Here is a 12,666-nt window from a genome sequence, read left to right as displayed (position 1 = left end):
GTGAAGTCATGATAGCTTAAGTAGTTGGGGCAATGGCATATTGAGCCTAAGGATGTTGGTTCAAATCCCGCTCACAACACTAAAAAAAAGTATAATTATTTCAATTGATTATACTTTTTATCTAAGGTCTTGGTTGTGATGAAAAAGTTAGTGTTACAAGTGGGATTCAAACCCATGTCCTTCGGCACAACAATCCTGCTCATGACACTGACTTTTTCATTTCAACCAAGACCTTAGATAAAATGTATAAGAATATGTACTGATTTTCGAAGAGCATCGTATAATATGCATCCTGACTAATTCATCTATCTACTGAATTTGAACAAATTATTTCAATGAGTGTTAAAAAAATATAAATAAAAAAATAAAAAATACAATTGATGCTGTTTATTTCAATCACTCTGCACTTTCCACTAAAATCATAATCAGAACTGATTCTTGCACCCACAACAAAAGCATTTGGTAATATTAAGTCAGTTTTATTTTTTTGAAATAAATTCTTTTACAATAATAAACACTACAGGTACAATATTGTATTATACATTATATCAATGTTGTCAAAAATCTACGTTTTATTGGTTGGGGAAAAGTTAATTGCCGTTGAAGGTCAAAACAAAATTACATAAGATTTTTTAAAATTATTTGTATGGAAATTCTATTTAGTATTTGCACAATATATTACATTATTCTCTTTTTGTAAGTTTGTGTATTTAACACAATTTTGTCTATGATTTGATAGAAAATTTATGTAAACTATATTTCATTTATTGTAACCTTTATACATTTTTTGTGTTTTTTATTTTCTAGGTGGAGCTGTGCCGTTTTTATTCCTACATTTTCAAAAAGCGGTATTAAACAGTGCGTTAAGTTGTTCTGTGAGTGTTGAACGCGAGTGTGTACAGTAAGCTGGTTCATCATAGCTATTTTAAGGCGAGGATTATTGTTTTCAGGGGGTAAATGTTATTTATACAACATGCATTTTTTATATGCACCTTGTCTTCTATTCTCTGTTTTTAACTGAATTTTTTCTTTTCCCAGGAGGGATTTACAAATGGTAAATCAACTCTCTCTGCTGGCAGTCAGGTTAGTGAGCATGTTAGTATAAATATTTATTATATATATTATAATAAGAAGATTCTCTTGAATGGGAAGAAATTGGAGAAAATAAGCTCAAATCCTCACATGTATGTACATACATATTATATACACTCATGTACATGGTTGAGCCTATCACTTCTCCCAGTCCGCTGACAATTCCTACTTTTGCAATTTACAATAAATTTCCAGAAGCCGCAAGAATCATCCACCCCAGATATTGGCTGTTGAGAGGCAGACCGACTCGGTCTTATCACTCCAGCCGCCGGGGTTGGCCTTTGTATGCTGACAATAGCTAGGTCAATTCATCACCCACCCCATGCAGTACCAAACTCATTTACTCACACTTATTCTTAAATACATTCTCTCCTATTTATATACCATTAATTTAATTAGGGTGGTGTAGTACTCGATATTCCTCCATTACCCTCTACACATATTATAAATCAAACCTAATTGAGGGTCAATGGGATACTCAATATTCCGCCATCGACTAAATGGACACTAAACATTCATACTAATAATTCATTCTTAGCACATGCTAGCGACACAAAAACTATATTCGATAAAACAGCCCTTTTCCCTCCAAGAATTGGAACAGGGTACTCCCATTTCTAATTTCTCACCCCCCCCCCCCAAGTCCCGCCCTTTGTTGAAACTGGGTAACACTATTGTGTTTAAATTTAAATTTTGTTTTGTTTCATTTAGATGGTCTTTAAATTCAGAAAATTTGTTCAGTGAGGTAAATGTTCTTTAACTATTGTTTTAATTTATCTGCTGCTTTGTCCTATATATTATATATCACTATCATTACAATTAAGTTGATTTTTTGTTGGTGTCCATCTTGATTTTATTAAACTCCATAATAAGATGATGGGTAGAAAATAAATTGTCTTTTCCACAATAGGATTTATTTTGTCAGATGTGTTTTGACTATCTTCCAGAGACTTTTTTATATAAAGCGGGTTGATGGTTTTTTTACATTGTTAGAAGTTCCAATGTGGATGACTGTATGACTATGGACATAGCGAATAGTCTATCAATAGACTGTGCAACGACCATAAAACACCGTGGCCACCCAGGTTTTACGTTTTGATGCTCTAGTTTTTTTTCATACGTGACGACGACTTATATGACAAAACGAACATAATGAAAATAAAAAACAACCCAATTTGTACACATATGAACAATACTGGTTTTATTGTAATTGAAATACTGGAAATTATAAACAACTGCGGACTGTTGTGGCATCCGTTGGCGGTGTCGGTTGCGTCCCACATTGCGTCAACACAATTCGACATAACCGTCCTCCGTAAGGGTGGATATGTGCCCATAAGTCTCTTCCATGTAGGCAAGGAACTCGAAGTTGGACCTATCCCTCTTGTCTGGGGCGAGCAAATCGGAGAAACGCTCGTTCAATGATTTCAATGACAATGGCATCTTGCCCTTGAGCTCCTTCTCAATCTTGTCGAAGAGGCCCACCTTCTCCAGGTATTTGGGCTTGTACTCTTCAGGGTGGGAGATGAGCCAGGTGGCAAAGTCATTGATTATGCTGAAACATGAGGATCAGAAGGATGATACGAAGGTTAAAAGTATATAAATCCAAATCTGTTACTTCTCTTCAAGCATGTCTTTCCAGAAGAAGCTGAAGTCGAAGATCTCCTCAGGTACAATGCTTGTTTCAAACCACTCAACATAAGTCTCCTTCTTCTTCTTCTTCGAAGAATCTTTCATTTTATTCTCATAGTAAATGTCCCATAGAATCTGCCTGTGGATTGCAGCTCGAATTGATTGCTGCGACATGACAGGACAAAAATGTCATCTTACAAATATGGAACTTGATAAGGATGTCAAAAGAAACTTACATCTGGGTCATTGAAAATTGATGAGATATTTTTGGGTAGGCACTTCAATTCCTTGTGCTGTATTAACAATGACTGCCTCGTGAAATCATCGAAGCCAACGGTGAACAGCTGCTTCAGACCAGCTTCGTCGAATTTCTGCTTGCCAAAATCAGCAGAGTCAACCCAACTGAGGAATTCGCGTGCGACCTTATTAAAACAAATAAAAGTATAAACAAAACATCTATTTTCAAGAGATCTTGTGTAGTTTTAGCATCCAGTAGCTCCTGCGTACTTCTGTTCTCCTGATACATACATATTCAAGGAGTACCAGCATACTTTTTCAATATAGGGTTCTGCCTGCTATTCATACATAGTGTATGTTCAAGAAGCAAGTTTAACCTACTGCTACTGCTAACATACATTCCAGGCAATCTTTAATTATTTATATGCCCCACTGCCCTATTGCTTATTCTTACTCTTCGCATCCTAATGCTGGAGGTCCTGAATTTTTTGCCCTCCTATACACCGAGCTCTTGCTGACACATTTAATGATAAAATAAGTAGACCTTCCAAGCAGAAGCTAATGCATACCCAGCACTAAAACCTGATTAAACTAGACTAATGGTGCAACCAGCTAACATCACTCACTCGACTTGAAAACTGCTCAAGCCTATCGTCAACCAACCTTCGCACACACAACCATCCCACAACAGCGTACAGCAACACATGACCTCAGACAATAAATGAGTAAAAGTACCTTAGAAAAGTCATCCACCTCATCATTGCTCAAGTCAAGTTCCACTGCGGTCTTTTGTTTCTTCCCGAATGTACAGTTCTTGATCATATCCTGTGTTATCCACAAGCCCTTTTTTGCTTGCCTGGAGGCAAAAAAAAAAAAAAAAAAAAAAAAAAAACTTGCATGGGTCTGGGGTTTTAAGTAGAAATTCACATTGTATGTGTCTCATCGTAGCTAGACTTTGTCGACGCCTTAGTGTTGTATGATGGTTCGGTGTATGTGTCGACCGAGAACTCCGGTGTCTATTATTTATGGGAAGAAATTGTTATTTTTGACTTACACCGTGTGGATTTAAAATTTATAATTAAATTACTTAACAGGAAATGCACTTTTGACCAATTGCTTGTAAGATGATGGTGTGTTTAAAATTAACGTGCTTTTATAATCAAAGGAACTTATGCTGTATGATGACGATTTACTCTTTACAACCGTAGGGACTAAAAATATTCAAATTTGATTAAATTTGGGGAATTATTGATAGGTTGTAATGGCTTGCCTGGTGTTGGGAAAAAACTGTTCTCCCCCGTACGTACAGACGAATTCTGCGACATGCTCAGGATGCTCTTAACTGCCTTGAACTGCTTCGGCGTTATCGACTTTTTAAGCCTGTCGTGATTGAGCAGCCTCTGAAGATGACGTGTTTGTTTAGCTCGTCTTAAAACAGACCGCTGTAGTTGTTACCATTGAAAAGTAGTTCTCGGCAAACTCGATCCGATCTTTTTTGAGCTGTTTTAAATCCTTTGATTCTCTCACGAACTCACTGCCCTTCACCTTGTGGTGACAGCGTCTCACCATCGATGGCAGCGTCATGCTATCGATCGGCTTTTTCAACCTCACCATCTTTTTTTTTTTACTTTCTCAAACTAAAAGGTGAATCCTTTAAAACTTGTTGATTGAAAATCTAAAAAAAATTAAAGTACAAATAACTCTAATACAAATAATTAAACAAAACAAAACACATACACAATCATATGGATTTAGTTAAACATAAACACAGAAAACTGGAATAAAACAATTTATTTACAATATTAAACAATAAACAAAAATTAAAATATATAGTGTAGAATAATACACAAATTCCCGCCAGGTGCACTCCATTTAAAGCTTGAGCCTTTTGGTGTCGAACTTGGGCTTGTCTACTTTCTCGGGCTGCCTCTTCTTCCTTATTTGCTTTTCCACTTCGTCCTGTAGTCTGTTGAAGAACGCTGTCGACGATTTAACAGTCTTGCCCGACTCGTCTTTCTCCAAGGTCTGGAAACAACAGAAAAAAAGTTTAGTTTTTAACAGTTTGACCAACTTTAATGTCTCATTTAATTACGTTGGCCTTCGTGAGCTTGATACCGTTCCCAGACTTCTCCCGGTTCCACTTGGCCTTCTTAGCCTGGAGTGCCTTCTTCTTCCTCTTTTCCCTCTTCTTGTCCGTCTTTGTCTTCTCCTCCTTGCCGATCAAGTCCCTCTTGAACTTCCCTGTAAACATGAATGAAAATAATAACGCATTACTCTTAAAAATGTGTTTATTTTATCAACAAACCTGCTACTTCATCTGGCGCAAGGCTGTTGGCGTCTGCCATCCCGATCGGTGCTACCTCCTCCATGTTGATGGCGGGTGTGTTCGTTATTATTTTTAATTCTGTGTTTCCCTGAAAAATATTAAAAAAATTATATATAGTTGACAGACAGCACTATGACAGATAACTAGTAATTATTTTCCTAAAATGAAAAACTAACAAGACCTGTTATTTTTATCCTTCCTTCAAACAAAAAAATAAGTGGAAATTTCAACAAAATATGACTCTTTCCAAGTCCGCATTTAAGTTCAGAATGCTTATTTATCAACTAAAGAGCCAACAGATATCTGTCAAAGCAAGGAAAACTGAGGAAACACAGGGAGATCTGTCATTAGCACTTATCCTGTACTTATGTCAAATAATGCAAAAATAAGTATAAATTTCAACAAAAAATTACTTTTTCTAAGTCATAGGTTAAGCCTAGTATGCATATTTTTAACTGATGATATAACAGAAACTGTGAATAGGTCGAAAAGGAAAAGTTAACAGGACCTAATATCCTGATATTTTGGTTGTACTCAGCTAAAATATGTTCCAATTTCAACAAAAATGACTTTTTCCAACCCCCTCAGTTAAGTCACTGTGAACACCAGTTGTGGCCACTGACAACTTAGATCTGAGTCATTTCCAACAACCAGATCCATGAAACATTTCATTTAGACCCATCAGTCAGACGATTAGAACCAAGAGTGGAAAACATCCCTCCAACTGACAAAGACAATATGAAATTTACCAATTTGGGCGTGTAGTGTAGATTCGAGAGTGTGTCGAGCTGATAAAAGAGTTTCTTCATATGTGCTGCGATCTTTTTCTTTTCCTCAGACAGCTCTTCCTCAGTCTTGACATCATTCGTTTCCTTCGTCTTCTGCTTGAGAAACTCCTGAAGGTGGGGGGAAAAAAGAGAAAATTTCAGAAGTGTGTCAAACAAAAGGAAAAAAATAAATAAAATTACATTTTCATATATCTGCGCCAAGGACAGTTTGCTCTTTTCCTGATCAAGGACGATCTTTTTCTTCAAATCGTTGGGTGTCTTAATAGGCTTAACCTTCCTCTCAACGTCGTCGTACGTCTCGTCACGAATCCTCTTAATTATGATATCTTCAAGCTTCATTGTCACCTCCTCGGTAATGACAGGAGCTGTAGAATCAAAAGATTAGCCGACTGAGCTAGACTGAGATTTAATGTTCTAACACACCAGGCCGTTGTGTCATGTCGAACTCTACAACCTCCTCGAGTAAAGAATTAACAGGACGGCTTGACGAGTCTACCTCGCCTTTTAGGACCCAAGGCTTTTCTGACAGGGCTGCATCCTCGAGCTTGCGTATTCGCCTGTCCAGGTTCTCCTGGCGCCGCTCGAAGCTCGACTGGAACTTCGGCGTCAAGCTTTCGGGCTCGTCATCTGGCTCTGATGGCTCGCCTTCACTTCCACTCGACTCCTCGTACCCATCATCCTGATTCGAATCCTTCACAAAGTCAAAAATGATTACTTTCATTTAAATAAAGCCAAAAACAAAATTAAGAAAGATAAATTAAACCTCATTTCTGAGAAAGAATAGTCAACATAACCTCAAGATGGACAAAATCTGATGATATTAAGTAATTTATCAATTAAAATTATCTAAAAAAAATATAAAATTGGATTTTTGAAATGGGATTTTACCTCTTTGGGGCTTCCGAAGAAGTCATCGTATTTGGCCTGCTCGGTGTCTGATTCGTCAGAAGGTATGTCTTGGAACATGTCGACCTCATCATCGTCATCATTATCCTCGCCATTCTCTTCCATTTCAACAAATTTTTCCATGTCACTCAGGCTGAAAAACCTATCTTTTTTCTCTTCAGCTGGCTCTTCATTTTGAAATGTGACCTTCTTCCGCACTGGCTTGTGTTCCTGCTCTTCCACGTCTTCCACCTCATCATTGTCTTCCAGCACATCTTTGTTTTCCTGCCTTGTTGGATCAACTGTCTCGACCGGGTACCTAAGCCGGCCCTTGTGCAAAACGCACCTGGCAAGAGTCGGGACAAGTCCATCCATCTCGACATTGACACGGTCCAACTGCTGCCATATCTGCTCGTTCATGAATCCTTCAACAAGGAGTTTGTCATATTCATCGCTCCCTTGGATCAATTCATTGTACAACGACTCAATTACACTCTTTATCCTCGCTTCCTGGCTCTTTTCCCCTCTTAAAAAAAATCAAAACCATTACGTTAAAAATTGTTATACCAAAACCACCAAGCAAATCCAATACCAATAAAAAAAACATTCATTAACAATTAAAAATACACACAAAAAAATTAATCAAACAACTTATTAAATCATTTCATAAAAGCATCTCCCTCAATAAAAAAATAATGTAAATAATAAAATTTTTGTTATATTCTAACTAGCTGGAGATAAGCGTCGCTAGACAGAAACTTCACTTTATCATTGTGTATAATGTGTGGTGTTTAGTGACTGTTAGTTAATGATTATTTGGAGATCGTGAGATGCGGTCCGGTGTAATGTAGGTTTAGAAAAACATTTTCTTTAACATGCCAAGTTTAGATGTTTATTGAGATCAGCTTCAGGGCCTGGGACTTATAAACATTGTTTAAATTATACAAATACATGTAGCATGGGGAAAAAATGAATTTATTCAATGCCAGAAATTCTATACTCAAAGTATTTGTTTTCTGTGTAAATCTGTCCCACGACACACAATAATGGCACATCTACACAGTACAAGTATTTTGATTGAGTCTAAAATTTCTAGTATTGTATAAACTCTTTTTTTTTCAAATCCTATATATTTGTATAATTTAAACAATTTTTAAAAATCCCAGTCCCTGAAGATGATCTCAATAAAGATTAAAACGTTGGCACGATAAAGAAAATGTTTCCTAAACCTACATCACACCAGACCGCATCTCACGATCTCCAAATAATCGTATATAATGTATAATGTAGATATTTTTAAATAAAATTCTGTTCTGTTCTATAGTAAAAAAAAATTAGTTTACTGTCAAATCTGACAATATGGACCTAAACGGAGGAGACTCCAGAGAGGACGTGTCTCACTGCAGAAACTCAAAATCAAACAGAAAAAGGAAAATACTCTCAAAATTTGATCTTTTTACGGTTTAGAAAAACTATAAAAAAAGTTTAATTATTGGGTTAATAATACGAATAGAAATATTTCACCTGAGGAAGTCCAGTGGGTAGTTTTCAGGCAGGTCCAGAATATCTTGGACGTTTTTGATAACTTCCATCTCGCCTTTTTCGCCCACAATTTTACACCTTATTCTAATTTTATTTTTGACTCATCGTGAATTTAAATAAATAAATAAAATTTGAGTTAAATTTGAATGAAAGGAAGGTTTGAGGATCATGCATACTCCATAGCAAGACATGCGGCCGAACCTGACAGGTATATAACAGCCAATGGCTTATATAAATTAATCGATGTTTTAAATCGATGCATCGTGGTTTACAGCGAGGTCCGCCGCCTCGCCTTTTCCTTGATATTTTATTTTATTTATTTATTTTAAAGGTGCAAATAAGGCTTTAAACACTCTAAAATATACACATACTTTAGAAATAAATTTAGTTCTATAAACATAGTAAAATAAAAATCATATCAATAATAACAAAATATACAAAACAATAATTTTAGCTAAAAACGGTGGATATCAAGAAATATTTAATGATAGGTTGCTAGTAAAAAGAATTTAAAAAATATCTTTAATAGAAGCAACAATCGGATTCGGCTACCCCACAAAAAATTAATCATTAGGTTTTCGTTGCTTGCTATACATTGGTGAACTATCAGATCTCCCTGGCTACTTCAGATTCTTCAGAAGTTAAATTTGATTTTTCTCTTACAAATACGCGAAAACAGGAAACAAACCTGCAGAGTTCAAACAAAAATGCCTTGAACTAAACCAATGTAATGATGATGCTTTAATCTGATCTTTAACTGATAGTTCCAAAAAATCACACATGGTAGGTTGTTCTTATGTAATTGAGATTTGAGAGTCACCCTTCTATTTTTCGTTAACCCTTACTTTTCAGTTCATATAATGCAGAAATACTTGCCATTTTAAATTCTTTAGATGATCCCTGATTCCTCTATCAGTCACCATAAAATAAATATTTTCCAATTCTTATAGTGCGCTTCAAACAATTTAGAATCCGTACTACAAAAATTCATTAGTTCTGAATGCACTGACTGCAAAACTTTGAATGGCTTTTCTGTTTTCTTTATTTGGATATCAAGTCATGTCAGGAATAAGGGAAATGAACTAGCTGACTAAGCTGCACAGCACAATCCCATCATCTCAGTTTTAATAAATCCTGAAGATATAAAGTCTGCTTTCATACTTAAATGGGAAAATCAGTGCAAACAAACCATTTCTAATAAATTACAAAATATAAATGAGACTGTTAAACCTTGGGAAACATTCTTCCAAATTTCCAGGCTTGAGTTCGTACTATGTCGATTATGTATAGGGCACACAAATATGAACCACAGTCACCTCATATATCACTGACATGCCTTTGTGATTATCAATTAGATTTATTACACATACTTATGCCCTCCCTTTTGTCTGAGGTGGGCTCATTACCCCAAAATCCCATTGACTGTAAAAGAAATGTTAGGGAATGAAGAGAAAAAAATTGATCAAGTCTAAAAATGAGAAATCTCTATAAACTTATATAAATTTCAACAATTAATTTCCAATATACCGCTACTAGTACAGTAGCTTTAGAGGTACATGCTCACTTAGGAACATTCTCTCAAAACCTAAAGACAAAATTGACAACTTATCAAAAAGCGGGGGGCTTATCTACTTAATTGTAATGAATGCAATATTAAATACAGGGTGTGTCAACTTCTATAGTACATGATATTTTTAAATACATATTTACAATTAAATAAAACTTTTTGATTAAAAAGCTCCTGAAGAATAGTCTTTGAGGTAATGGCAGACATTTACCTTGATGTTTTTGTTTATATTTCAAGTGATGTAGTTTGGCTTGGAAATATTTTTTTTATTATTATTTTCTCAGGTGTGAACAAAATATTACAATAGAATAAAATTGTTATGTTTATTGTGGTTTCCTGAAGTGGTTGTTGAGTGGTCCCTCGTCTGTGAATCCGGCTATCTCCTGTGGCACGATTGCGCTCTCCTCGATACCGGTGCAAGGTCGGCACATGCATTCAAGCGGTGCTTTTGTCATGACTTTTCTGAATTTCCTCTCGCCCGGCTTTGCCTTGGGGCAAAATAGAGATACGCTCGCCTCTCGTTCGCCACTTTCCTGACAGCACATACAGCTCCGTTCCATCTGCCATATCTTTGAGCCAGAGACCTGTATGTAAGAGCTGCACCGTCCCTGGCATGCAAATGAAGGTATTGGCTTTGGGACGCAGCCTGGGTACTGGAGGACATGGATCACAGGCGTCACGTCACACTCGTCCAGCCTCCTCGGCTTGTTCTGCTTCTCACACAAGACTGTCTGGCTCATTAGTATACTTCCAAGCAGAACTGAAAGCAGAAATAAATTATAAAAAATATATTTCAAACAGGCATAAATTTTAATCTTGAATTTCACTTACCTATATCCCAGAAGAGGTTGGAAGTTGTCATCTCGCTCTCTGCTGTAAGACTAGGTCCGCAGCAAAAGGAGAGTGAGTTTTATAAGACGAGGTATGGTGTAATGGGGGGAGGTGGGACTCAGCTTGCTGCCTGTCCAATCCCCAGACCTCATCTCTCCTCCCTCATACCACCCGGTGTGAGGGGGATATTGTTTAAGAATCCAGCTTGCCATTTGTTACAAAACGCTTCTTATAATAGATGAAATATTTATTCACATTTGACCATTTGTAAAAAGATAATTGTACAATTATGTTGATCAAAGGGGTTCAGCTAAAATAAAATAAAATTTCACCAAAAAACGATTTTTTTCTAAGCCCTCAGTTAAATCCAGAATGCTTATTTTTGTTTGAATATAAAGAAGAAATAGTTAAAAATTATTTTTCCCTAAAAATCGTATTTTTGACTGAAGATCAACAGAAACTCGGAAATGCCAGAAAAAACTAGAAAACCCTTAATAAAAGGTAACAGAAGCTCTTGTCCTGGTACTCCTCCCATTAGGCTAAAACAAGTTTCAATTTAAACAAAAAATGACTTCCAAGTTCTAGAATGCTTGATTTTGACTGAAAATAAAGAGAATGGTTAAAAACTAAAAAAAAAACCTAAGGAAAAAGCTAACAAAATCTGATATCTGATAATTTGGTCAAATTCAGCTAAATGAAATGCAAATTTCAATAAAATTTGTTTTAGATAAAGTCCTTAGTAAAGTCTAGCATTCAAAGTTCAGATTTTGGAAGCTACCATAGTATAGAAATGCTGGGGAAAAAAAAGGAGGACTCCAGGAAAATATTCTGAAATAAGCTGTCATCCTTTTACTTTCATCAAATTAAGCTAACATGAAGTTTAAATTTAAGCAAAAACTGATTTTTTCAAAGTATTCAGGTTAAGTATAGGATGCTTATTTTTGACTGAAAATAAAACAGCAATCGGTCCTAGTTGGGAAAAATGAGAAAACCTAAGGAAATCTGTCAGGAGCTCTTGTCCTGATATTTTCATCAAATTAAATCATAAAAAATTAATCTTGGAATAAAACCTGACTCAGATATAGTCCTTAGTCAAGTTGCATAATTTAGTCTTTGGAAGCAATGAAAGTCTAGAGATTCTGGCAAAAAAGAGATAACCCAGGAAATATAGCAAGAGTCTAGAACACTTGTTTTTGACTGAAGATACAAGAGAAATGGTGAAAAGCTCAGAAAAAATTAGAAACCCCTAAGGAAAAGCTAAGAGAAACTGTTATCTTGATACTTTTTTTTGACAAATTCAGTTAAAATAAATTTAAATTTCAACAAATCCTGACTTTTTCTGAGTTTTAAGTAAGTATAGATTAACAGGAGCTGTTATACTCATATTCTCATAAAATAATGCAAAAATAAGTACAAATTTACGCTATAGTAATAAATTTATACTTTATTTATAGTATTTCTGAAGATGGAACAGAAATGGTGAGATAGAAAATGAAATATGGACCAGCATAGGAGAAAGAAATCAAAAGAAAAAAGAAGCGTAAGAGCAGAAAGGTGATAAAGATAGATCTAAAGCGAACTAGTCAGAGAGATAATGAGAAACTGGTAAAATAAGAGAAGGTGAAAGACAAAACAAGAGACTAAATAGGAATAAAAAATTAGAGATATTCCAATTAAAGAAATAAAATAGGTTGAAGTGCGTGTAAAATACAGAAAGGAAGGAATAAAGAGAAAAGAGAATGGTCAATGAATTAGTTAAGAGAGAA

The 12,666-nt window shown here is 35.6% G+C and overlaps 3 protein-coding genes across 3 annotated transcripts; all 3 read right to left on the bottom strand.

Moving 5' to 3' along the window:
- Positions 1 to 2,266: 2,266 nt before the first annotated feature.
- On the bottom strand, positions 2,267 to 4,698 carry LOC106670904. Its single transcript, XM_014401574.2, has 8 exons — positions 4,417 to 4,698; positions 4,232 to 4,361; positions 4,054 to 4,172; positions 3,889 to 3,977; positions 3,697 to 3,817; positions 2,961 to 3,146; positions 2,711 to 2,889; positions 2,267 to 2,647 (listed from the first exon to the last, which is right to left on the bottom strand). Exons 1-8 carry the CDS (start codon positions 4,573 to 4,575, stop codon positions 2,380 to 2,382), a joined length of 1,251 nt encoding a protein of 416 aa, XP_014257060.1. The 5' UTR covers positions 4,576 to 4,698; the 3' UTR covers positions 2,267 to 2,379.
- A 38-nt stretch (positions 4,699 to 4,736) lies between these two features.
- Positions 4,737 to 8,731, bottom strand: LOC106670900 (U3 small nucleolar ribonucleoprotein protein MPP10). Its single transcript, XM_014401569.2, has 8 exons — positions 8,485 to 8,731; positions 6,964 to 7,486; positions 6,499 to 6,766; positions 6,256 to 6,440; positions 6,037 to 6,183; positions 5,267 to 5,375; positions 5,054 to 5,202; positions 4,737 to 4,986 (listed from the first exon to the last, which is right to left on the bottom strand). Exons 1-8 carry the CDS (start codon positions 8,550 to 8,552, stop codon positions 4,834 to 4,836), a joined length of 1,602 nt encoding a protein of 533 aa, XP_014257055.1. The 5' UTR covers positions 8,553 to 8,731; the 3' UTR covers positions 4,737 to 4,833.
- Positions 8,732 to 10,354: 1,623 nt separating this feature from the next.
- LOC106670752 (bursicon) lies at positions 10,355 to 11,156 on the bottom strand. Its single transcript, XM_014401334.2, has 2 exons — positions 10,901 to 11,156; positions 10,355 to 10,829 (listed from the first exon to the last, which is right to left on the bottom strand). The coding sequence occupies exons 1-2, from the start codon at positions 10,929 to 10,931 to the stop codon at positions 10,393 to 10,395; spliced, it is 468 nt and encodes a 155-aa protein (XP_014256820.1). The 5' UTR covers positions 10,932 to 11,156; the 3' UTR covers positions 10,355 to 10,392.
- Positions 11,157 to 12,666: the final 1,510 nt, after the last annotated feature.

This window comes from Cimex lectularius, unplaced genomic scaffold (genome assembly GCF_000648675.2).
Source record: "Cimex lectularius strain Harlan isolate CLEC.00 unplaced genomic scaffold, Clec_2.1 scaffold21, whole genome shotgun sequence".
Taxonomy (NCBI): Eukaryota; Metazoa; Arthropoda; class Insecta; order Hemiptera; family Cimicidae; genus Cimex; species Cimex lectularius.
Note: the sequence above shows the minus strand (reverse complement) of the source record. Positions and strands in the feature narration are given on the sequence as shown.